Source organism: Pogona vitticeps, chromosome 2 (assembly GCF_051106095.1).
Source record: "Pogona vitticeps strain Pit_001003342236 chromosome 2, PviZW2.1, whole genome shotgun sequence".
Lineage (NCBI taxonomy): Eukaryota > Metazoa > Chordata > Lepidosauria > Squamata > Agamidae > Pogona > Pogona vitticeps.
In genome coordinates, this window is record NC_135784.1 from 200,800,901 (window position 1) to 200,828,071 (window position 27,171).

The 27,171-nt window shown below is 40.5% G+C and overlaps 1 protein-coding gene across 2 annotated transcripts in view; it reads left to right on the top strand.

Moving 5' to 3' along the window:
- Window positions 1–26,191, top strand: part of CPLX1 (complexin 1) — a 186,071-nt gene extending 159,880 nt beyond the window's left edge. For both annotated transcript variants that reach the window (XM_020807063.3, XM_078384819.1), the window contains exon 4: window positions 19,113–26,191. In XM_020807063.3, the coding sequence (XP_020662722.1) occupies window positions 19,113–19,310 (198 nt within the window). In that variant the 3' untranslated portion in view covers window positions 19,311–26,191. The remainder of the gene's footprint in view (window positions 1–19,112) is intronic.
- Window positions 26,192–27,171: the final 980 nt, after the last annotated feature.

Sequence of the window (27,171 nt, forward strand, 5' to 3'; positions counted from 1 at the left end):
AAATTTTGTTAACCTCTCTTCTGGAATCCCAAATCTTTCATATTTCAGACGTTGTCTGTTGTAAAGCCACTAAATGCTCTGCAAATGAGAAGAAGAAGAAGAGGAGGAAGAGGAAGACAATATTTTGTGCTTCTTCTCCATTCAGGTTAACCTACATACCCCATCCCTTATCTCTACAGCATCCAGAATCTCTTTCTCATTTGGGCAATCTTTAATATATAGTAGTTGTTCATCAGCCAGACTCCTCAAATATTATTGCCTCGGCTTAAATAATCACTTTTTTCCCATTGTCCAGTCTCTGTCTCTCCTTTTGAATCAGATTATTCACTTCCAGAGTATGTGTTTGAGGTTTCAAGAATGATCCACAATCTTATTTCCATTGGGAAAAACCAGCAATGTTTAACCTTGAAGTTTTCCAGTAAAGTATCTAGTTTAATCCAAAGCCTTTTTGGAGAAGTGGGATGAATACATATTTCAGAAAGCATATAACATGATTGTCTGTGGGAGGCAACAAGGTGCTTGAACCCTCCAGAATCCTACATTTATTTATTATTTTAATATACACATAGAGTATTTTAATATACACACAGAGAGAAATACATTGTGCAACAGAATGTAAACCAGAAGATGAGTATTCCTACTTCTGTAAGATTGTGTGAAACTGTGAGTGGCTTCAGTCATTGATTAATCACACTGAAGGCTTTGTTTCTTACAAAACAATTGAGCAAAATAATGAGTTCTAGTCTTCTTTTCCTGTTTGGAAAGGGTGGCAGTGGCCGAGGCGGCACCAGAGCATCCGAAGGGCCATTGCCCGCAAAACCTACACTATTGTTGTTGTTGTTGTTGTTGTTGTTGTTACCTTCCCCCCTTTTTTCTTTTCCCCCTTGTGGCATCTTCTTTATCTCTCAATTGCAGTTATATTTGTGTGAACCTTCCTAAGGTCACTGATTTAAAGCAAAGCTCTTGTTAATAAAGCCTTTCAAATTTAAGTATTTATTCATTCCAGATTTAATGAAAAATCAAACCCAGCCATTTGTTGACTTCATCTGCCTGCCACGTCTTGTCATTAACCTAGATTCCAGACTGTTTCAGGAAGAGCCTCAAGGTATTCAACAATATAAATAATACATCCAGAAAGGCAATAATTAATGTGGCCTTTTTAAAAAATCTCAGAAATCATTTTTTAAAGTTATTCTGAAGCAGTAATTAACGCTTTCTGCCAGAATCATATATAGTCTAGGTATGATTTAATAATGCTGCCTTTTACAATTTTTGTTCTCTCTCAGGTGCAGAGTGTATCAACCATCTGCCATTTTCTTGGCAATTAAAGGTTTCCAAACACATTATAGCCACTGGATCATCTAGAACAGGAAAGGACTATAAGGGGATTCCTGTTCTACTGAGCTCTTACTTGAGCAAGCTGACCTTGCATGGTTGTGCAAGGATATCAGTCACTATCAAATATGCAGGTGTGAGAAACTGGGAAAATCAGACAAATGCTAGGTTCAGAAGTGTCCTTTGGAAGTCCAGTGGTGGCTCCTACACAGGGTAGACCTCTGAGGCTTTACCAATTTTCTTGTAGAGGCCATCTAGGACATAGGGGAAGTACTGGTGGCAAACAGCAGAAGCTTTATTAGTAGGCATCATGTTGAATAGCGAGCAGACACAGGAAACTATAACTCCCAGAATCCTATAACCAGTCTGGTCTTTGAGCAGGCTGGCTGTGGGATTGTGGGATTGTGAGGCAACAATGCTCATCTTTGTTGATGATTTCATTTCATTTGGAGAGCTTGGGTATGTAGGCAGCTTGGAACAACTGACCATAGATGGCTGCCATGTTGAATTTCTGCCCTCACTTTTACTTGCTTCTGTACTGGTCCAGGATGCCTAACTGCTGATCTCTCATGATCTGTATCGTAGACTATACCTCCCACACTGCTTAGTCCTGCCCCCCTCACACACACATCCTGTTTTTTTCCTCACAGTACAAGAATGCCTTCCAGAGTTTGAATTCTTTAGCTTAAGAAAACCCCTGTCAAGACTTTCATGTCTTGATTGAAGCTTCCAGAACTCTGGCTGGGGGAAATTTCTGCAGATTTCTGGGGGCTGAAGTCCACACATTCTGAAAATCCCATGCCTATTCATGTATTTTTCCCTTCCGTCCTTCCTTCCTTCTGGGTGAATAGCTTGCCTTCCCACCAGTCAGGCAGCCCTCTGGCGCCATGAAAAGTGCATGTGGGTGGAAGGGAGGGAAACTCTGAACAATTTCTGCAGGCCTAGCACTTTCTTACACAATTATCTGCAATGCTGAGCAATCGGGTGGAAACAATGCCAGCTTGCCTTCTGCTAAAATTAGGCCTTTTGCAAACAACAAATAAATAAATAAATTAGTAACTTGTGCAGAGAAAGTCCAATTAAGACAAGCAATGGGATGTTCAGGACATCTCATTCTCCATCATGTAGATTCCCTTCTTCATTTTTTTTTTGCCAGGGAAAAAAACATGTTGTTCACCCAGGTGGTCATGAATATTTAGTTTGCAGGGAGAGCTGCAGAGACCAGATTGGTAAGTTTTATTACCCAGGATACTGGTAAATTATTCTGTTTGTTTATTTTCTGGTCTCCGTGCCGCTAATGTTCTTGCATCTCCACCCCACACCCCCAAACCCACAGTGAATGCTGACTGTTCAGGAGAAGCATAGGATTGTGGTTCAGTAACCTTGTTAGCTGAATAGCAATATTTGCATTAGCATCAGAAGATATGCCCTGATTCACCAACACTTGCAGGAGCGCCAACAACCACACAGAGTTTGGCTGGATTGAGGACTCCTATACTTACTCTGCACAAAGAAGTCAGAAAAGTTTTCGGAGGGGTAGTAAGGGCTCTAAAAACCCATATCCTCTAGATATCATGCCAGTCTGTTCCAGTGCAGACATTAGCATTGAACAGGAGCAGAACACATATGCACATGGATCTTTGAATGAGAGTGGACATCCTTTATACAGAAGACTGTTTTGTGCCCTGTTTTTTCCATGTGGTTGTGCACACAGGTACATGTCAACTCTGCTCAGAAATTAATTCAATTCCATATATTAGCCGGAACTGGGATAAGTTACTTTTACCATTTTGAACCACAGCTCCTAAAAGCCCACCGCAGTCATGCTGGCTGTGGAACTCTGGGTGCGATAATTCACAAAGAAATTTTTTTTTCTGTCCGTCTCTAGTACTAACATCAAGTCAAGTACAGAAAAGGTTCCTCTTCTTTATTTTGGACGACAACTCTCAGCATCTCAAAGCAGGCATGAATTCTGAGAGATTTAGTTCAAAAAAAAGATTCCCCAACTTTGATTCATAAATGCACATTTATTTCTTCATACTTCATTACTATTAGGGGCATGTACTTTAAGCTCTACAGCCAACTTTCACTTGCTTTTGCCTTTGTTTCTCTTGAACTAGTTTAATTTCTCCCCCATGCTTGGTGACTTAATTTTAGTGTAATTTTTGTTTTCAGCTTAATATGATTTAAATTTGGGGTGTGAACTGTTGCTTGTCTCATTCTTGCTCACAAACCTAAGACACTGACTATTCTTCTCATTAGCAAAGATGATAAGGGATGTCCTGGTGTTAATAGGTTTCTAACACTGGTAAGAATTCTGTTTGGCACAGAACTTGCATTTTGTGCAAATGTTGCCCTTTTCAAAGAAAGCAGTTCTGTTTGGGCAGTTATGTGAATTGTCCGTATCACCCAGACTAAGATGGCTGCTGGTGTGTTTCATAATTTGGAGCACTAATTGGCTTCTGTGCCTCTTCCTCCACCGTCAGCCCATCTGCAAATCTATGGTTTGTGTGGGTGTGTTTTGCATCTCAAAGGGCAATGACACCAGAGACATTTTGCTCAAATTAAAGAGCCCTTCAAGGGGACAGAGCACTTTCTCTCGCTCTTAGTTCTAAAGGAAGGATTTCACACACTTATAAAATTCCTCGCAAAGTTCTATCACTATGTTCAGATGGCCTCAATAAACAAGAATAAAAAAATTTAATCACATGCTTTCCATCCCTACAGTTTTCAATGGGGATGCCCTAACATTAGCTTTGTCCATCCAACTGGCATGAAATTTTACTGCTGCCCCAGGACATGTGACTTGCTAAATTCCATGTAGATCAAATCATCATGTGCTGTCAAGTCACTTCTAACTTATAGTGACCCTTTTTGGGGTTTTCTAAGTGGTTTACTATTTCCTTCTTCTGGGGGCATCCTGAAATTGGCTAAGTACACAGGCTGGCTCTACTCACAGGAGGCATAGTGGGGAATCAAACTCCCAACTCCTGGTTTCACAGCCAGATGCCTAAACCACTGACCTATCCATAAATATAGACCTAAATATATTTGCAGTTTCCAAAGAGGTGATGACGATAGTCTTCTATTATTTTGAGTGAAAACATTTCTTGGATTTTCTTCTTTGTAACTTCCTTATTCTTATTTAAACAGCATGAATATTTCAGACATTCTGTTATCTGTAACTGGAACAGATACATATGGTTTCAACTAGATTGGGCATGGAGGGCATTTTTAATCAGGGCTCTTTTTAGGCATATACATAATAGTTATTTGCTTTAGGTTGGGGTGTTGGCATGCCTTCTCCATTACACCTCTCCTCTAGTTCTCTACCACTACCATTTCAGTTTTATACAGTGTTCCTGAAATATGCATAAAAATTGCAGTGTCTGCTACGTTGGTCCAATTGCAAGCCAAAGCCAAAGTGTTTGTAACAGTTTCTCACATTGCTTTCAAATTTGGATCAATAGTGCCTCCAAAAAACCTATATAGATGTATTCATTTAGCCTGGCATGCATTTCTGAGTCAGATGGATCTCCCCCAAATCTGCAGTTATTGATTTTAAGCAGATTATGTGAAAAATTGTGTCAGAGATAAGGGATAAGAAATTCTGTCTAGGATTTTAGTTCTGTGAATGCCCATTCACACCTCTTGACTTGTTGTTGCAATCATTGGATGAAGTATGCATGTGTGAAAGAAGCCTTAAATACCATGTTTCCCTGAAAATAAGACAGGGTCTTATATTAATTTTTGCTCCAAAATGCATTAGGGCTTATTTCCAGGGGATGTTTTTTTTTCATGTACAACAATCTACATTTATTCAAATACAGTCATGCCATCTTCTCCTGGTTGCTGCATGGAGCACGGGATTTCACTTAACTGGGGCTTATTTGGGGGACAGGATTTATGATCATACTGGAAAATCATACTAGGGCTTATTTTCAGGTTAGGTCTTATTTTCAGGGAAACAGGGTAGTGATGAGTGAACTCGTTTTAGCACACCTTGAAACCATTTGTATTTTGCCATAGAAGATGCTTAAAAAATCTGCACTTCAAAAGCTATTCTTTCACAGTGGTTCATTCCCATGACTTGTTATATGAGGGCAAGGCCTGAATAAAAGCCTCCATCCTAACTCTTACCTGCCTAGCCTCTCTGACATCACAAGGGCTTGTCCCTGTGACACCACAAGGCCCCACCCACCCCGTTCAGAGACCATAGCTCCAAAATCTCAAGCAGATTTGACCTGTCAGTCCTAACTGTGGTCAGATTGCTTTGGGAAATGGTCGTTGCTACAGGTGACATGAGGGGATGTCAGATGGTACCCCAGCCACAATGCTTGGATCTGAGGAAGGAGAGTGACAGAACTGGGGCCCAGCCAGCTCTGTGGGCATTAGAGCTGGCAGCTCTTAGCAGCTTGAGTATGGAGTATGCTTGCCTTCTGTCTCACTCTCAAGAAGACAGTGGGTGGGTAGTGGCAGCTATAGTGCCAACCATCGAGGTTATGTGCCACGAAAGCTGATATGGCAACAAAGAGAAGAAACAATGTGCTCATTTGTCTAAACAAATTTCCGTCTAAATTCTGTGGTAATACTACTCTCATTCTTCTCCACACTGTTGTCTATCAGGAATTATCCAGTTTGAACAACTTTGCCTGGTTTGTTACATTTACATCAGTTAACCTGTAAGTCAGAAGTGGACAGGAACAGGTTCAGCACTTTCATTAGACAGAGTACGGCAATCACTTTAGGTAGCAAGTTTGATGTGTTCTGAGGGAGCAGCTCATAGTATATTAGTTACTTCACAACTGTTGTAGTTTCACTGCAGGCATGGTTGTGAGAGGTAACAGCAGGTGGGATTTCCTGCCGTCTGTGTCAAAATTAATTAGCTGGCTCATTATTTGATGCACTTCTGCTTGGATGTTTTGGGGGGACACTGTTTGCTGCTGTACTTCAGGCAGCAAAATTGCTCAGATTAGCTCTGGACAGAAGGTAGGGCAGGATTTACTTGTTGACCTCTAGGTGGATTTTTATGGATCATCAAGGTCTTTTGACTCCCCAAACAATAAAAAACCAAGGCATAAAGGGCTGAGATCTGCATACCTGGAGCTGTATAACACAGAGTTCTGTGTGATTGCTCTGTAATGTTGACATTTAGTATAAAATATAGGTCATCTGCTTTTATTTAGTCAACCTTTTCCCTCTTGTGTTCCTGGTTCCAGATCAAATGTTTTTCTGCCTCTCTAGCTGGCGACACCTGTTGAATTTGTCCAGCATTTAACCATAAGAAGTTCAGTTTAATTAATAAAGAATAAATCACAACTATGCTCAAAGAATTCTAGGAAACAGAACACCACCTTAATGTCGAGATTTAGGTATGACCTTCTGTGGCCTCATCTCCAGGACCAGCCCTACCATTAGGCAGAATGAGGCAACTCCTCCAGGCAGGAAATGCTGAGATCAGCAATTCCGCCTCAGCCCCTCAACTATCCCCCCCCCCCGGTCAACAAAGATATGTATACCGCACGGTGTGCCTTCCACTCCCCAAGCCAGCTTCTTGCCCTCAGGTGTGGTGGAGGATCCTATCCTGTTGGCAATGCTCAAGAAATACTCAACCAGTTTACGTTTATGGAGTGGAGAGGATCCTTGTCTCAGGCAACAAACTATAATGGGCCAGATCCGGTAGCTTCAGTAGTGTGAAATAGTCAAAATAAAATTCCAAAATGTACTTTCCCCACCAGAGAGAGGGAGAATGATTGTGAAATTCAGATAGAGGAATTTGAACTATCTTTAATTGGGCCTGGAAAGTTGTTCCAAGAGCACCAAGCACTGTAACAATTTAGTAACAGAGAACTGTTGGGAATCATGGTGCAAAGGGTGGTACTTTCCTTAATTACCCAAAGCAAATCTTCCCTTTTTAATGTCTGCAATGTGAAATTATGGCTTGCCCGATAAATTCCCATCATCACTAATAAATCTGTTATTGTGATGGCAGTTCACATTGTTCTGAGATTCACATGCTTGCTGCCAAAATGTCTGTGCAGTTAGATTGCTATAAAAATCCATTTTCCAAGCACAGTCAGAGCTGCAAACAAATAAAATTATTGCACAGATTTGCTCAGGAACTACTTCATATCCTCAGAGCTTCTTCAGATGATGGCTGGCTTTTGAGAAGCTGTTTAATTGAAGCACACCTTGTTCTTATTAGTTCCTTGAGGATTATGTCTGCAAGCTGCCAAAAGAGGGATGAGTGCGATTTTTGCAGCAATTCTTACTACAAAATTATTTACAAAAATTCACAAATTTCTTTATATTTGGGAAGAATGGAAAGCAACTGGAGATGTAAAGAACATGAGCATTTAAAAAATAAAACCGGAGAAAGCACAATTGACAGATTCGTCGTTTCAATCATAGATTAAGTTTTGAGTACTTATGTTTTATAAATTGTCACAACAAGTTTTGCTACTTCTTCAAATTTAGAATAGAAAGAGAGTTATCTTTTTAATCAAACTGATTAAGAAAATCCTAAACTAATGTACATAGCTAGTCAGTCTATTGCTTTGTGTTTTGATTCCTGCATATACAATATGCTGGAGGAAAATTAATGTGATGACCTCTTTTTTTCTGAAAAAGAGCTCCTCATCTAACTGGTGGATAGCAGGTAGGTATATGATTTTCTCTCCAACCTGGAAATAGCTCCATCCGTTGATGCACTTACCCATGAAAATTTCAGTTCAGCTTGAATTTAAATAAGAATAGATTACAATCTGTAAATTTCATTGAATTCAAGGCAGAATGAACATGAGAGTTTTCTGAAGTTAATGCAGTAGAAACCAAAATAGACAAATTCTTTTGTCCATAGCTGGTGATTTTCAAATGATCACTTAAAACAGGTGGCCTCCCAAGTTTAACTCTCTGAAGATAATAAACTGAAATATTTTAGGACTTACTGATCTTTTGCAGTTGTGGGATACTTCTGTTACAGACAACAATGGCAGGAGGTTATTACCACTTAAGTCCAAGTATGTCACTCCTTGACATTTTGCATCCAAGGTTAAGTCATGATGGACCATTACTTGGCAGTTAAGAACACAACAGCAAACAATGAACACTGTGATCAGCCTCATTTTGCACAGGCAAACCCATTCAGGTAAAAATGATGGGTCTGAGGTGGATGATTTTTGGAAATTAAATGGTTCTACTTCTTTCTTGAAGCTCCTACAGCTTCCAAACAATGAAAGGGATTACACAGGATTACAAAGGACATAAGAAGCAGGGAATGTTCAGTTTCTGAAAACGGTCCCCAATGATGATGCCATCAGTTTTCTGTAGTGCATGAACAGGATTTCAGCCATTATATCTTACAACTATTTTGGAAACTTTCTTCTGAAAGTTCTCCAAATGGTAAGAACTATAATAATAATAATAATAATAATAATAATAATAATAATAATAATAATAATAATAATAATAATAATAATAATAATAATAATAATAATAATAATAATAATAATAATAATAATAATAATAATAATCCATCATCATCTTGTGTGGATACTGCTGATTTCACTATCTAAATATCTGGGTGGGTTACCTCCCTTCTCAAAATGGTGTGGGCTAAAAATGCAACTGCACTGGCTGCATCTCAAAATTGGTTCCCCAGAGTTGCATTTGTTTATTTGTCCTAAAAGATCTCCAAAATGGTAAGAGCTATAAACACAAAGTTATTTTGCAAATGAACATCTCGGAATTGGTTTGCACAGAGCCTCTTTTGTATGTTTGTTGACCCAAAAAATCTCAGAAATGCAAAAAGCTACAAAAACAATATTTGGAAAGGATGACACAGATTTTCTAAAAAGTAGAAGCAGAAAAGTTGAAGTGGATCCTACCAATTTCCTGACTTAACTAATAGGATTGGTTATATCTGGAAACTGGTCTCCCCAGAGCTCTAATTATGACCTCTGTTAATTAGATTTCAGTGTGCCCAATCATATGGATTTTCTGGACTCTTTCTTAAGCTGGTGCAAACTGAATGAGTACCAGAGGGGAGAGGAAATGAGAGATGATTGGGAGGAAAATATGGCAAGGGAAGGAAAGGAGAGAAAAGTCATCAGCATAAAGGTGAGACTTCTGGCAAAACTGGGTACATTTAGAGTCTGCCAGACATAAAATACATAGTAACAATAAGAGGGAAGAAGGGAGAAGATTTCAGGGTTGACAATACCTATCTCATGAACTGCCCTTGATTCTCCAGGAGCTCCACTATTAGGTCTACTTGGAGTAGACCTATGGAACTCAATCAAGCCTCTTAGTCATCAGAACTTAAATCCTCTCTATATACAGTGAAAAAATTAATAGGTAGGAGCCAAACAATTGGACAATGATTATACCATTTCCTAGCAGTTTTTTTGACTGGATAGTATGTGCTACAATAAAAAGCATATTTAAAGCAGCCCTTGATGGGGGGGGGGGGATTCTGCATCTAATCGTGTTTCCTTTTCATATCAACAGTTAATTTGCTTTTGGCCTTCCAAGGTTGTTCTTTCCTCTTCTGGCTCCCAGAAGGTGGAAGAATGCATTTCATTTGCTGCTTCAGTGCCTTAGCCTCAGGCTCAGGTGGAATGGTAGATCTATTGACTCATCCCTGAAGCCGCCACCAAGGCAATCCATATGGGCCCGCATGCCAAGGTAACGTCTTGCAAACTGAGCTCCCACGTTAATGAAAGTGATAATGAATGAGTTTATGAGAAGAGAAACTGAGCTCTTCACACCTGGTGAACTGCATACTGCCAAGCAGACGCCTGTGCCTAATGTAAATTAATGGAGCATCCTTTGGTACTTAATTGTACCAAAGTAATATCACAGCTAATGACCTAAATGTGGCCTCACGCTGCTGGGATGGCGAGCAAAGCTCAGGCAGACTCTCCACTCATTCTTGTTTTCCTTCTTCCTTCTTTTTTATGTTTTGAATTATTATTTTTTTTTACAATCTTGCTTCAGAAATATTTAACAGATAGTATGAAGCATTAAACATTATGTCAGGTTGCAATTAATATTTTTCAGGGGAGAAGAAAAAGAGGAGAAAGGAGAGATACGCTGTATAACCTTTTCCTCCAATTTCTTTATCATTAACACCCGTAATACCATGTTAACACCTCAAGAGCCATTAAAAATAACGAGAACAAAAGTCGAAATGGCTCCTGTGACCTTCTCGGCCACGTTTTACATTCTGGACCAAATCAGATACAATACCATTCTCACAATTGACTTAAAAAAAAAAGATTAAATAAAAATGAGAGGAGGCAATCTGAGTTAGGACTCAGAGGTATTTATAACCTTTTGCCCTCCACTGCAGTCATGATTGAGTCCTCTTCTTGCTGTCTTCATTAGGAAAGATGCATCCATTGGTGCCAAAGGAAACATTGCTTTCTAATGGAAACTGTGGAGCCCTCAGTCCAGATCAGAACCATAAAGGATTCAAACCTTGTAACCTCCCATCAAGTCTTGAATGCACCCTCCATGCCTGCTATGTACGCTTTAAAGAACATGTTCACAAAGTTGTGCCTTGTGAGAATTGCACTATGTGGAATTTGCCCTCAGTGAGGCTCTAGCTGTGCTCATAACAACGTCGTGACTTGAGCCCTGGCCTCAGAACCCTGAAAGAGAGCACCTACTTCGTCATAATTAGGGTCAGACAATACAGACATAATGTTCCTTATATGCAGTGTCAGTCAGGACTGGCTCTTAACAACTTGCTGCTTGGAGTAAAGGACAAAAGGAGGCTTTACTGCTCTCTCCATTTACAAACGCCAAACTGACTGGCAGCTGAATCTTTAACACTGGCAATGGTGCAGCTGACTAATCTTGAGAGTGTAGGACAGGCTGTTCCCTTGGAGAGGATGATGGCTAGAGAAGCCCAGAAGAGGTGGTTGGGGGATATGTTTGCCAAATTAGCAGCAGCTCGTTCCCTGAGAGATTAAGGGCCCAATTTTGAGGCCAGAATCAGGCTCGGCTTTTTAATATTAGCATTCCAAATCATGTTTTTGTCCAGTCCTACACTATCTTTGAGTCTCGTGAAAAGCTCACTGCCACCCCGACAGGGAGTTAACTTCCAGGTCTTGTGCTGCTACTGCCAAGGTCTTTGCAACAAGAACCACCAGCACCCAAAACATATTCTCTCCTCCTCCACTATTGCGTGCCTTTGATGGTGCTACTGTCCACCCAAAAACTATTACCATGAGACCTGGGGGCTGCCACTGATGTGCCCAGCTCCTGTTCCCTGAGACTGTGGCCTCACTGCCTAACAATAAGCTAGAGATGGAGGTGGAGTGAGCAAGACACCCCTAATGGGCCACCCCTACTCTTCCCTGAAGTTTCTGACATGATCTCTATCTGACTCTGGGGACAGTCTTCAGCACTGCTTGGAGAAAAGGGTCAGATGAGCAAGCAGGAAGGGAAGTGTCAACTATTGTTCATTCTGCCCATTCCCAGTTACTTGCCGGTGCTTTCCCTTTGGTGGGCAAAGACAAGAGAGCCAGCGCCAGGGACTCAGGGAGTCAGAGGAGGGGTTCTTGCTAGGGCATCAGCAGGAGCCTGTGGGTGGCAACTCTGTCTCTAGGCCTGCCTGTCCTGACGTGGTCACCTTTCACAGAAGGTGTTGCTGGAGGGAGCAAAAAGATATCTCAGGCTCTAAGGCAGTGGTCCCCAACCCTGGGCCTCCAGATGTTATTGGATTTCAACTCCCAGAAATCCTGGCCAGCAGAGGTGGTGGTGAAAGCTTCTGGGAGTTGTAGTCCAAGAACATCTGGAGGCCCAAGGTTGGAGACCACTGCTCTAAGGGGTTGGGTTCTCACCAAAGGAAGGAAGGGAAGCTAGAGTTCTGATCCATAGATAATGTTAAGAGGAAAAATAGGTTCTTGTTGATTCCCTGCTTTCCCTGAAATTTGTAGTGGCATCACACACACACCTCAACACACACCCACTCACAACACCAGATTTCAGTTCATCATGTACGGTGTGAAGGTTCCCCTCCTGGAAACACGCTGAAGGATTATGGATACCAAAAGCTGTCCTTTTATCCACTTGCAAGACCCACCGTACTCTGCGGTTTGCTTTGCTTCTAAGCAAATAGATGCAGCTTCGGGCTGCATGTTGCAAAATGATAGACAAGAATTAGGGCAGGGAGGCGCTAGAATAATTAATTTTTATAAAAACACTCAAGATGGAAATAACAAGGAACTATTTCCAGATTAAATGGGGACAATTCTAGCTTCAGGATTTGGGATAGCCTTGGTGTTTGTGAGCCCCATAAAGTGTATGAAGTGGCCCATGCAAAATGGGATGGATGTTTGAAGCTTTGAAGGGATCATTTTATTTTTATTTTTTTTAGCAACAGCTCCCAGAAACTCCCAAGTATTATGGCCACTTGGAGGTAGTACACACTGGCTCAGTCTTGGAGTCCCTGACTCATGCCCACCCTCTCCACCGCCTAGAACTGGCTATACTACGAGTCCTCTGAAGTGCAACAAATTATCTCTAAAGTGTGTATGTGAAACTAATGAGTATTCAGTATGTACATTGAAGATGGGAGGGTGCAGGCAGTAGAAGAGCCCATGGGGAGAGGGGGGGGGAAATACATGCAGATGGCAGCACCTGTCAGCTTTGCCTTCCAATCCACAGGCAAGGTGAAAATAATCCACAGGATGGAGGGAGAAAGGATGCTGGAAACAAAACATGTTTGATTATGCTTGAGAGGCTGGCAGTATTATGTACTGAGCCTGCAGAAAATTATTGTGCCGAAGTGAATGGACTGATTTTCAACAATTTGGGGCTGAATCAGGCAGGAGGGGATTCTGTGCTATGAGAGAAGAGAACACTGATTCAGCTGCCCGGCTCATGGAGGCCCAGATCCTTAGCTAACTCACTCATAACAGAATGTGTGTCATCCTGCTATACATGAGGGCAGAAGGTAACTCTTCAACAGCGTAAGAAATGCTCTTTGTGTAATGATGAATTCAGATTAATTCCTTAGCAGCAACAGATGCTTTCAGAAACGTTTAAGCTACATTATTGTTGTTATTCATATAGCACTTCCAAGCATTCCGGATGCTTCTCAGAGTCGAAAGGCACACCTCTGATCACACTGGGAAGGATCAGTTTAACAGGAGCGATCACCTTGAAAGCAACCATTCTGCTTGCTGCAAATTGCTCTAGCCCAGGCCCGAAAAGTAGAAGCCCTACAGTGGGACCCAAAAGTTCCAGTGTGAGTGCAGATTGGGATCAGGCTGGAGCACATTTCCCCATGCTTTGTATAATTGCCGGGAAATAGATCACACCAGACTGCTCCACAAGTGGTCCAAATTGCAATTTATTTCCCCATGTGACCACTCCCTTAGTTTGGCCTTTAGGTATTGCTATTACTCTTAGACATACGCTGTAAGGTAGGTAGAATATGCTACCTACCTTATATATATTATAACTGCTTTTGGACTGAGATAGTGCTAGTATCTGAGACGGAGAGACAACTGCTTGCCTAAGGATTATATTTTGCCTTCTTCTAACTTTGATCTGTTGACTTTCTTCTCTGTAGTTCCTTTGGTACAAGATGATTCTGAGCATGTCTGCTCAGAAGTAAGTCTTGTGGGGTACAACGGGAATGTTAGATAACTGATAGAGAATGTGTAGCCTTCCAGTTGTTGGAACTTCAACACCCATCACTCGCCATCAATACCTGTGTTGGGTAGGGCTGGAGCTGGAGTCTGTCAACAACTGGAACGTCACCAGTTCCTCGCATCTACCCTACTCTTTGTGAATCTCAGATTTCCAGTGTCTACTGAATTGTAATGAAAACAATTAAACATACACATTGACAACTCTGTGATAGTCAGTTCCACACTGTCTATTACATACTCACATTGCATACCTGCTCATTCAATCAAATATTATGCCCTGTATTTGTTTGGCCACACACTAGTAAACTATGTACGTACCTGACCTCAGTGTCATCCATGCCTGTCCCTTTTGTCATACTGTGTTTTTTTTTAAAGGTTCCCCTTGACATTGAGTCCAGTCATGTCTGGATCTAGGGCGCAGCGCTCATCCCCGTCTCCAAGCCATAGAGCCAGCTTTTGTCTGTAGGCAGTTTCCATGGTCACGTGGCCAGTGCGACTAGACACAGAACACCGTTACCTTCCCACTGAGGTGGTACCTATTTATCTACTCGCATTTTTACATGCTTTCAAACTGCTAGGTTGGCAGGAGCTGGGACAAGTGACAGCACAGAGACGTCTACAGTTTAACCCGCAGTGCTGTAAGTGCCCCTAATTCACTAGAAACCAGCTCCATATTTAAGGCTCTTTTTGATGTTCTCACTCCTTGCCTCTTACAGGAAATGAAGTCCTACCAAGTCTTCTGGCTTGAAAGTTCAGTGGTTAGTTAAGTAGGTTATATAGATGGAGGTGACAGCTAAACTATGGACCAAATTGGGTGGTGGGTTGTATGGGACAATTAATTTTCTTCAGGGTTTTATCCTTTCACAGATATCCTTTTTAAAAATACCCAAACCTTGCCCCCATCCCAACTGATCTGCTCAGCACACACAAAAGTACTGAGTGATTGTGCAAAAAGATGCAACCACTCCATCCTATGCTTCTGGTTTTTAAAAGTCCATGGAACAGAGCAGTCCTTGTTGGTATGTGCTGCCAAGTTGTTTCTAATGTATGGTGACCCTCTGACTTTGTGACCTAATTAACGGTCCTGCTCAGATTTGCAAACTTGGCTTCCTGTTATAGTTTCCCACAATTTGTATCAGTTTCTGCACAAAAATGAGCTTTGCAACTGTGAAACCTTTTGTTGATGTCTATGGAAAATATCTAATGTCTCACAAGCAGGGAGAAAAATATGCAGAAGCACAAGTCATATAAGTATTTACATTATGAATTGCATTTGAAAGCATTTGAAAGTGAAACATCTCTGTGAGGTTATATGATGTGAAATTATCTGCAATGTATCTGAACCTAATTAATTTTTCTAATCTATGAAAGGTATTGTATAAATACTTGAAATAAAAGTGCACACGTGCTAAATATTAAGAAGTTTCTTGGATCTAAACTGCTTATGAATTATTTCTTGAGGGTGCCACAGTCTGCAAGAAAATGAGGATGAGTTATTGATTGATGGATTTTATTTTATTTTATTCATATACTGCCTCATTAGTGCAATCACTACTCTGGACAGTTTACAGGTTAAAATTTAAGCCCCACACAACACCACATAACAAAACATTCAACAATATGGTGATCTAACAGTGTCAGTCTGAAAATTCATACATGAAAGAAAGAAAAAAATAAAAACATAACAGCATTTTTTTTCAAGAAACAACTCTCAAAAGAGCACCTGCTGCTTGCCTATTGAATCTAAGGGACAGCTGAACAAGTTTGTCCCAGGATAATCCTTTGATCTCCTTTAAATCCCCTGTAATTTTCTTTTTGAAACCATTCATTCTCACCAAGTATTTTTACCAGCCTTTATGGGGAGGTTTGTCCTTAGCTAGTTATCCTCCAAGTCTTCTAGATTGAATTTCCTCTTGATTTCCATTCAGTGGTTTAATCAAAGGCAAAATGCAAGTCAAAGGTGTCGGAAATGTTTAGACCAAGCAGATACTTTTAGATCACACAGACCAGTCATTTGCTTGTTGCTCAGCCTATGTGGTTACCATATGCCTCCTTAATTTGACATAATTGAAAAGGCAACTGTGAGGTACTTTTGCTGCTGTAAATTTCTAAATAAAACAATGAGGAAAAGAGCTCTGGATTTTTCTCTAGTCTATTTTTTTAAAAAAAAAAATTGGAGGGTCTTTCCAAAAAGAGATTTAACATACAGTATTATGATTCCCCAAATATACATGTTTCCTGCCTTATGTCATGATGGGAGTACAGGTATTATTTCAATAGGAGACTCCTTGTTGTACCACTGGAGCAACCTGATAAACAGGGATTTGTGACAGTTTTCTTTGCGTTCACTGTGGATATGAATTTGCTTATATTCGCAAGTTTTCTCATATTGGAAATGGAAAGAGCCAGAGCTTTTGAACATTCTTGTGGGAAAAATTAAGCTAATATGTCTATCCAGACCTAAAACTTTAAGCAATTAGCTGCTAGAAGTCTGAGTTTGAATCCCTGTCTCTTCATCTTAGTACTGAGTTAGGATTGCCACGTTATTTTTTTCTCTGAGAATCTATGCATGTATATGGCTGACAGATAAAACATGGTCCGCTCCCCCCACAAGTAGGAAATAATGGTATGAATTGAATTTGGCTTGTGTATATGGCCAAATTTGGCTTCATTTACATTCCTTTCTGGGAGAATTTACCAAAATTCACCATTTTCCTTGTAGTGTACATGGGAGGAACTGCAGGTTTGTTTGTTTTTTAAAAATCAAATGTGGAAAAAGTGGCATATCCATCTGCCCCCACAATCTGAGTGCATAACTCTTTAAAGCATGGGTTTGAAACCTCTGCAAGTTCAACCGCATAAATGCTGAACTAGGGTTGTCACCTCTTTTTTTTTTAATTGATGGGCTTCTCATTTTTAATACCTGTATGGGAAGCAGGTACACCATGGCTTCCTCCATGCTAGGGACTTATTGAGTTTGACAGACCAAAAGAGAGAACCCTTCAGCACGAGAACAAACGAGAGAAAACTCTGAGTGCATGTGAACAAGCTGCACTGTCTTGATTCCCATGCAACTAGAAATATTTTAACCAACAGTGCTCTCCTGCCCTTTGAGAATGTTGGCTATGGATGGGTGAGCTCTGATGGACAATTCAGTAGTTTAGGTATCTGGTTGTGAAGCCAGAGGTTGGACGTTCAGCTCCCCACTATGCCTCCCTGACAAGGGCTTTACTCTATAATCCCTTTCAGCTGTGCAGTTCTAAGATGACAATGGTGGTGGTGGTGGTGGTGATGATGATGATAGCTGACTGATAACTTATGTAGGGACTAATTGGGGTAACTGGGATCTCTAGATAGTTCATAATTACATCATATGACATAGAAGTCTCCCTAACTGTTTGTCTGACAACGTATTCTGATATACAACAGATTGAGGTGTCCATGTCACCAACATCATACTACCACAGAAACTAAGGGAAACATGAAGGACTCAACATCTTTCGGGCTAGTATGGAATTTTCTTGGCTCTGACCTGTCATTGGTTGGCCACTTCCTCTACTTTGTCAATGGCAGTCCTCCAACTTGGGGATCCATTTAGTCCAAGTACAGATTTAAAAATGAGAACCATAGAATAGGAGAAGAGGAATTTCCAAGCTACTGAGCTCTTTTTAATACCAGATCTTGGACAGAAGACAGATCACCTTGGTCCCAGTCCTTCCCCTTATGGAGGGAAATATTGCATGCCTATTTAAATGACAGTAATTTTTTCTTGTGTTCCTGCGCACAAATTAACATATGCCGATATAATGCAAATATGCACTATTCTTTTTTGATGACATGTTTCTCTCATTTGTTCCTAATTTTGTTGGCGATGTGCATGTAGCTAATCTAGCTGTGTAGCCTTGGGCAAGTTTCATAGTCTCAGGGCACCCCCAGAAGAAAGGAATGGTAAACCAGTTCTGAGTACTCTCTACTTGGAAAACCCTGAAAAGGGTCACTATAACTCTTAATGGACTAGATGGTGCATTACTATTATTTCCATTAATTATCAAGCATGTCTCTCTCTACCTATCCCAGCCAGGGTACCAAGCCCAAACCAGGTTGTGGGAAAGACCTTCAAAATCCTACTTTAGATATTTATGGATCTTTAACAAAGCCAAAAAAAACCAAAGCGTGCTACTTATATACTGCCCTACAGTGCTCAAAGCACTCTCTTGTGGCAGTTTGCAATTTAATTATGCAGGCTGCACATTGCTCCTCCCTCCCCCTGCCCAGCAAGTTGGGTATTCAATTTGCCAACCTCAGAAGGACAGAAGGCTGAATGAAGCTCAACCTAGCTACCTGGGATTAAACCCAGGCCATGAACAGGGTTTTGGCTGAGCCACTGTGCCACAAGGCTCATAACAGGAGCTCAGGATGCAGCTGAAAATATCAATTGCCAACTGTAGAGTTAACATCCCGTTTGATGAAAGGAGTTTACTGCCATCCCTCAGTTTTACTATCGCCTTACATCTGATCAAACATCCAGGAATGTAGAAGATCAGGTGATTATTCTCCCCTACAATGTAGAGAATAAATAAATAAGCAACTCTCCTTATGGCTGCATTGTCCAGGATTTTGGAAAATGACTTTCTAGGGTGCAGTTCCTAACTCTGCTATCTGGGAATACTGGGTGTCCAAAAAAGTAATTTTACCCCCAAATTTGGTACCAACACTCTGGAAATTATTGCTTGTTTTGTTTGTTTTTAATAATCTTCTATGTTCACCTTTTGTGCAACTGAGCTGGGGATTAAGAGGGATTTGGTTTTTATATAAGGTCTCTTTGATTTCTAGAAGTCAAGCCTTTTTTCTTCTTCAGTTTTATAATTCAAAGCTCGCCTGACATTTTAAAACTAATGTTTGATTTAAAGGCTCAGCACAATATTGACCATCAGATGCTCTGGCAAGATGAGGTCTTTGTAAAAGCAAATATTAACATTCAGCAGGCATTGTCTGCTACTCTTTTTAAAAAAATTCTAGGGATTGGTGGAAAGAGTGACAGTATCTTATTTGGGTTTTTTTTTTCCCTCCTCCATTCCCTTTCCCCTCCATCCCCCTCATCTTCTGCAGTATGGAATTAAGAAGAAGGAAGAAAGAGAAGCAGAAGCCCAAGCAGCTCTGGAAGCAAATGCTGAAGGAAGTCTGACACGTCCAAAGAAGGCCATACCGCCCGGCTGTGGGGATGAAGATGAAGATGAGGATGAAAGCATTCTAGACACCGTTATCAAATACCTGCCCGGTCCCCTCCAGGACATGTTTAAGAAGTAAATAGTTACAGACTGCCAGCCTGTCCATGGACAGTAAAGCAATGGATTTCTCATTGGTTCAATGGGGAATTTATATACTGGCCACACATCACGCAACCTGTTCCCACCCACTGCTCCTGCCTTCCCGCCCAATCATTCACTCAAGTCCTGCCCCCCACACCCATCTTCTCCCATCCATTCCTTATTTTGTACATATCCACATCTAGTAGATGCCTCCAAATGGATGTAAAGATTAAGAAGCTGCAGTCTACACAACTTTTTATTATTATAAAGCCATAGTTCTACGTATGTTCAATAAAGACAGGTGTACATTAAGCAGAAAAAAAGGGACAATAGCATGCTTGTTTTTATCTCCCAGCAGGAGACAGGGAGCTCACCCAACAAGATCAACAGGTGGCTCAGGTGCTTTTTCTGTGGTGTTTTTTTTTTTGGGGGGGGGTCCCCATTTATTGGAGTTATCTCCAAGAGTGGATCAGGTCACTCTAGGCCTCCACAGCATTAGTATGTCCCCTTTCTAGGGCAGAACTGAAAGTACTCACTTTTGGGGGGGAACATTTTTGGAAGTGTCAAAGAATGCTTTCTGAGGATGGTGGTGGTGGCAATGCCTATGAAATTGTTTCTGCCCATACACATTGCCCTTTGTTTCCTCTCCTAAATGACTTGATTTGCCCTAACTGACATCACCATGTAACATATCTTGTTTTACTACATGGTGTAGTGATGTAGTTCACTATGTGATCCATGATTGGTTGGAATCATTCATGTAAATTACCTAAGAAGCATCGCCTTCTCTCCATTTACTCTCCCCTCTCCATGTAATGTCATCACATATCCAATTCTTATTGCTACCTGACAGTGTGACATCATCCCGGTCACTATGTCATCTCTCATAGGCTGTGATCACCTGGGTGATTAAGTGTGCAAAATGGCAGAAGCATTAACCACACAAGAGCAAGGGGAAATGTAATGAGAGCAGAGTGTCTGGGAAAGGAGTAGTGGTGGTGATGATGATGACCATCATGACAATGAAAAAATATTTCAGTATTCAAAATTCTCACAATTTTAGCAATGGGAAAAAAAAATATCTCAATCTTTACAAAATTGCTTTTTGTTTGTTTTTTTGTTTTGGCATAATAGAAATGGGGGAGTGCTCAGCACAGGCCTATATTTGGGAAATCTCCTTTTTCTATACCTGAGAGATCCCTAGCTAAAATGGGAGCTTTCCTCCTTGTTTTTCCTATTTTTTTCCCCGTCACTGGTAAGAGATGATTTGTGAACTGCATCACTCACTATTTACATTTCATATCGAAGGGTCAGAGTGGTGGAAAAGCTAGCTCTACCTGTACTTTACAAATAAGTATCTAATGCCTCAAAATCTTCTGGGCAAATGTCTTGCTGCTTTAGAGGAGCCATAACAAGAAGCTAGTAAGGAAGGAATTTCTTCTATCTGGAAAGTACTGCTTTTCCTGCAATGATTAATGAAATTCTGTCAGAACTTATCATCTAGTCCTCTAAGACTCCCACACATTTCCAGGCTGTCAGACTGCACTATCAAACCAACTTTGTTGAAATCCTCCAGTTATTTTTCCATGGCCGGTAAAGGAGTTAGACACCATATGGAGGGGTATGGCACCCCTATCCTCTTTGTGATATTTGAGGGTCGTTGGCTGTGGCAGTATGTGGGAAACATCAGTAAAACCAATCAATTGCTTATTTGAAGTGAATATCCTTCACTGGGCCAATGTAAATTAAATGTTTACTATAGTATAGTTCACCTCTTAAAATGAAATAGTAAATGAAATAAGCGTAAAGATGTTAGACTCTTTGCATCTAGGCTTCCATCATTTGTACTAGCTTAGTTTGTACTACATATGCCCGCTTTGAAATCATAGGTCACTGATCACAACATTTCTGGGTACAATCCCATGCCAAATAATCCAGAATGTTTCCTACTAATAATCCTGGAGGTTCCCAGCAGTGCTAAATTTGAGAAAGTTGAATCTTTAGTGACATGAGGGAAGGACTCAAAATCAGTAATATTCTGCTTGGAAAAGGGGGGTCCAGCAACAAGAACTGTTACTTTTCTTGGAAGGCCATTGCCAGAATCTCTGACATGCTGGTTGGGAGCTGTAGTCTAAAAAGTAACTTTAGTGGGCATTGTCAGTTTTTTTTAAAAAAAGGTGCTGGTTTGATGATTATTACCAGTGAAGATGGTAGCATTGAGCTCAATGTCCCAATAGGATAAAACTGCCCTTTGTGTAATTTTCTGCTGCAGCAAGATTCTTTCTTCTGCTCTCTGCACCAAGTTTGGAGCAGATGGGCTTCTGCACATGTTCAGTAACCGTACTAATTCTGTTGTTATGCCAAAAAGAGGGCTTTCTAGTGAGTGTAACAAAACATGATGTTTATCATCAATTGTTCGTTAATAGCACACTCCAGGTTCATGCTGAAAGCAGAGATAAAAATATATGATCAGCATCACCATGTAATATACCTGTTTATTGCTGGTCAGGTTCTACCACTTATGACTATACAAGTGGTGGGATTCAATCTTTTAATTTTGCCACACTTTTTAAAAACAGATTTCCTACATGTGAATTGCCAACAGGTCAGGGCGATGTTCCCATGCTAGTCTTCTTCCTGACGTGTGAGACTGTGATGGTTTGTTTTGCTTTAATGTGGTGAGCATTCAAATTATTTTCCCCCACCTGCAGCCTACAGTGATACCATTTATCCACAGATACATAATATGGGGTATAGATGGCACAGAAAATACTTATTGGGCTTGTTCCATGAAATAACTTATTAATGGGTTTCCAAGGAAGCATTCCAATAACGCAAAAGGCTGCAAAATATTTTATCAGTCTTCCTGGTCTTAAAAGCTTAGTGGGAAAGCATCCTAGCACTTAGCCATTGGGCCACTTTCACTGAGCGGTGGCATAATCAAAATGAGTAGCCATATTAAATCTGATTGTCTTTAAAAAGCTTGTGGTTATTAACTTTACGAGTGTGATGCCAGAAGGTCCACATGCTTCTGGGATGGGTGGGTGTGATGATCACCTCATCACTCTGTTCTTCTTTTTTTGGCCACACCTATTGTACGAAAGCAGATAAATGCTACTGATTGTTAAAGCTCAACTCTTCCTTTTTTAATTGCACATTTCAAGGATATGCAGTACCTAAGTGGAACAACTAGGTTATTATTTTTGTGTTTGTTCTTTGAGAAAAACGTAGATTTTACCTTGAAGTTCCAACAGGGCCCTTAAGGTGCCTCGTGATACATGGAAGGAAATCGTTGCAGAGCAAAATGAAATGAAAGAAAAAACATTTTAAAGATTTTAAAGGCAGGAATCTAAGCACATGTTAAAGCTATTAATGTGATTGGTTGATGGATGGACTGATTGATTTGATTTATGTACCACTCCATTAGTGCAAGCACTACTTTGGGTGGTTTACAGGTTAAAACTATAAGGAATGACACATCAACCGTGGAAACAAACATCTGGTACTCACTGGGCCTAAAACACCCTTGAAAACTGTTCTCTCCTTTGGCATCTTTTCAAAGCAATAAGGGACCAAGTTTGTCTTGGCTCCTGGACTGGAAGTTCCTTAATGAGGTGATCATAGGTGAGACAACCCTCCTCTCTGTGCAGGGGCTGTGTCTGTCAACCTAGATTTCCCGTCCAGAGAAAGGTCTTGCCAAATGACTGTGTGGTAGGGAGACTGAATTTGTAAAGAATCATGAAGTAACTTTCTCCTAGCTGTGAATAAACAGTGGGAAAAGACTTTGGACCATCAGGAGAAAAATAAGTCCTTGTCCTCAGCTCAGCAGCTTCCAGAGTCTCATAACCATGTGCACCAACTTAAGTAACCTGGTCTTCCCCAAAGATCTTGGGAAACAAAATTTTTCAAGAGTGCTCAGAATTCATGGATAGTCCTTCCCCATCCAGAACTTGTAGTTCCCAAGATTGCCTGGAAAAAAAAGAGGAATTACAATTGTAACTATTTAAATATGACCGGTATTCAGAGTAGGCATTAACATTACACTGTTACAACAGTGACACCACTATCGTGCCATAACTCCATCCTATGGACTCTTTGGGTTCGTAATTTGGTGGAATAATTAGAAGTCAAGCTATTTGTGTCTCATGATATAACAATTGCTTATTTAATATGGTGATGATGAATGGATGCAAGGCAGAAAAGATAAAAGGAAGGTTTATACTAACATCTTCTGGCTGCAGGGGCTCCCCAACTATAGTGATATGATCTTAAAAGGCCAAAAATAAGTTTCCGGTTACCTGAGTACGCATGAGAATAAGACAAAAGTCAAGAGGAAGCTGCAGCTTTTGTAGCCCCGGATAGATAAATGAGGAAGCAGCTAGAATAAATAAACAAACCAGGCCTAGGAAAGTTCTTCAGAGAGTGCAGAAAACCAGAGAGAAAGCCGATTGACCTTCCCACCTCACAGCCCAGGGAGGCCTGTCTCAGTATGCTGACCGTGGGGTGTGAAGATAAGCCAGACGGATTGTGCTTCGCCTATGGTAAAAGCAAGAATACTGCCATTTCACAGCCATGATGACCTGTGCCATATTGTCTGTGAACAGTTCATGCACCTGTGTGGCTTCATGCCAATTTCTTCTGGGCAAGTAACTGCTGCAGTTACATGGTTAGAATCCCTGTATTCATGTTATGGTGGAGCCATAACAGTTAAAAGTGCTATCAATTTGATAATAAGTGTGTCGTGTAGACCCTCTCAGAAACTCATAGTGAACATGTCTTTGGCTAATGGGACACAAGAGTCCGTTTCGTGTCGCTGTGTGTAAGCCAATGTCTTGTCTGCCTATGGCTGTTTGTACAATGTTCTTCTTTTAATATTACATTTCTTCGTTGAGACCTATTTACCTGTTTTCAGCCTACAACAAAGTGTGACGAAAGCACTGCATGGCAGGCCACAAAGCAAACCAGGTTTTGTGGGAAAACTAGACTATTAATGAACTACGTGGCCAGTTGTCCCAGAGAAGGGAGATATCCATTCAACCTCCTCCCAATAACTCCCAAACTGTCACAACTAGCATGGGCCACTAATCATGCTGCCTGTCTGGAAAGCAGCCCCCACCAAAACTCACTTTTTCTATTTGTGGTTATAACTCCTATTCTGCTTTCTGCTCATCTGAGTTTTGCTTTGATTAGAGGTGAAAAGTGAGACTCTTAACCTGATCTAAACAATTACTCATTTAATATAGGGTGCACTCATGTTTCTGTCTGGAGCCTGACAGCATTGAGAGAGCTATTAATGTTGTTAAAAAAAGAAGCAAAGAGGGATGGGTGTGATATTCTGCTCAAAGACAACTACAAGTGAAAGAAAAGCTACATTTATGTTATATTTTTAATTAATGAATGAAGGGACAAAGCCCATGCTTGGTGAAGTCACATTGTTGCGTCTTTTCACAGTTGTTCCACTACAAGCTGCTCAAAAATCCCCCACATTTCTGAGGTGTCTCTCACACTGGAGAAAAATTATTTGCATGTTGAAAGGAAGGTTCTCCACAGCCATCTTCCTGATGCCTAACTTTTCAACATGCCAGGATTTATTTATAAAAACGGGAGAGTTTTTTTTTTTGGGGGGGGGGGAAATAGGCTATTTTCCCTCTGATTTGTAAGGAATGTGTGAGAAATGTGCAGGTCAGCTCACTTCTGAGGGACCATTCCCTCCGAAGTGCCTATGCCGCTGTGAAACTAATCACAGGAGGCACTTCCCTGCCTCCAAGTGAAATGTTCACAGTCCCACAGATCTCAGATTTTGACCTGTATGAATCTGGGGTTCACTCTCAGAAGCTCAGCCAGTCAATGTTCATAAGCCAAGACCAAAGAGGAGAGTGGTTCCTTACTTGGGTTCTATATATCTTTTTGTCCTTTCATGACATTTTTTAACATTATAATGTGTTCAATCTCAGGTACATGGATTTCTTTAAAAAAATGGTCTGCAAGCTTGGATGGTTCCCCATTTCTGTATTGTATTCCCCCTCCACTGCCTTTCTGTTCTGTTTAATTAAAACAATAAGAATTAAATAAAGCAGTATTACCCCAAAGGCCTTCACTTTGGGGAGGGAGCAAAGTGAATGATGGAGTTGGGCATTCGGCTTCATGAACTTGCATATATATCCTTAGAGAAAGCCATATAAAATCAGACTGCAATATTAAATCATGAATGCTATTCTGTGTTTTTAAAAACAAACAGAATTTAGATTGTCTGCTAAATCACTTTAGCGTTTCTCTGTCTGTTTTCAGTACAATATGTTACTTCAGTTTCCATCTGCCCAGTCCTTCTCTCTGAGAAACTACATCTCAGTGATGTCCACAGCATCTTTCAAACAGACTCGTAGAATACTAGGTCCAATTGTTGTGAGGAATCTGTTGTTGTGATCTGAATGTAATGTCTTCTGTATCTCTGACCCTGTTATCTGTATCTGTTTAACTCTGTGTTAACCAGGTTTTCCAGTTCTACGTGCTCAGTCAGCAACATCTTTCAGTAAATGTCTTTTTAAATGATGCTTGTTTTCACACTTGCATAATAATAATAATAATAATAATAATAATAATTTTAAAAAAGCAGAGCACTAACTAGGTGGGCATTTTCTAATATGTAACAATAAATCAATAAAAATGCTCCCTTCTCCTCTCTAAAATGCATGCAGCACCTTCCAAAGCAGCCTGAAGGTGACTTCAAGTAGAGACTTTGTGAATGTAAATTTTGTTTGTAATTTGCCTGCTACCTTTTCCTGCATGATGTGGGTTTAATGGTACAATGTTCTTTTCAAATGGAATCACAGCCAATAAACAAGGAACAAACAATCAAATAAACATATGGTAATAATAAAAGTGATTTCATACCTTTTCTACCTATCCACCCTTAGGTTCTCTTGTGACATATCTATTGGGAGATTAAAATATGGACCTCTCCACATATCACATGGCCAAACCAGGATTTCTACTAAAAGTGTGTTTGAGAGAAGAATGCAATCAACTTTGGCTCTCTGATTAATATTCCTATACAATTAAAAATGTGTCTATTTCATTCCCATACAACATTTTTAGGTATACCTAGCATTTACTTACCATTTCACTGTCCTTCTCTAATGGCATTAAAATAGTAGTCAAAATCCATTTTAATCATATTTTGAGTCACTGAAATAGATGGGATTAATTGCAGCCGGTCTACTTGAAGTCTGACTAAGTCTGCATCCAATTCAGTATTATGACAGAATATGAGTGGAAAATTTCATTAGAATGCATAACTTGTTGAAAAACATGCAGTAGAAATAGAAAACACTTAGGTGCACTTTGACATGCAATTGATATATGTTCAGCATTCCTGATACAGTACGTCACCTGCGTATGGAAATCTATGTTTGTGAATGGGTCTCCTTCACTTGATCATAGTCCATTGAACTGGCCCCAGTCTAAATCCGTATTTCATTATAAGCATAAAGCTGCATTCACTGGAAAACACACAAACAGATGCCTCCATTTAGGTGATGCACCCAAGGTAAATAGATGGTTTAATGCCCTTGCCTTTGAATACCTATACTTTAGTACATAGATTTTGCCAGGTTCAATCACTTCTCCGCTTCCATCCCCTATTCTCCTTTCATCTGCAGTGTAGGGGCACTATTTCATTGTTTCAGTCTGTGGTGGCGAACTTGCAGAGACATTTTAATGGCGAAGGGAAGGGAAGGGAAGGGAAGCAGGAGGCTTATGAGAGAGGTCCCAATTTAGTTTAGAGCAAAATTCAGTGGTTGGGATTTGCCTCAATTCGGCTCAGGCTTATTTACACTTGATATAACCAGATGTGGATCTAG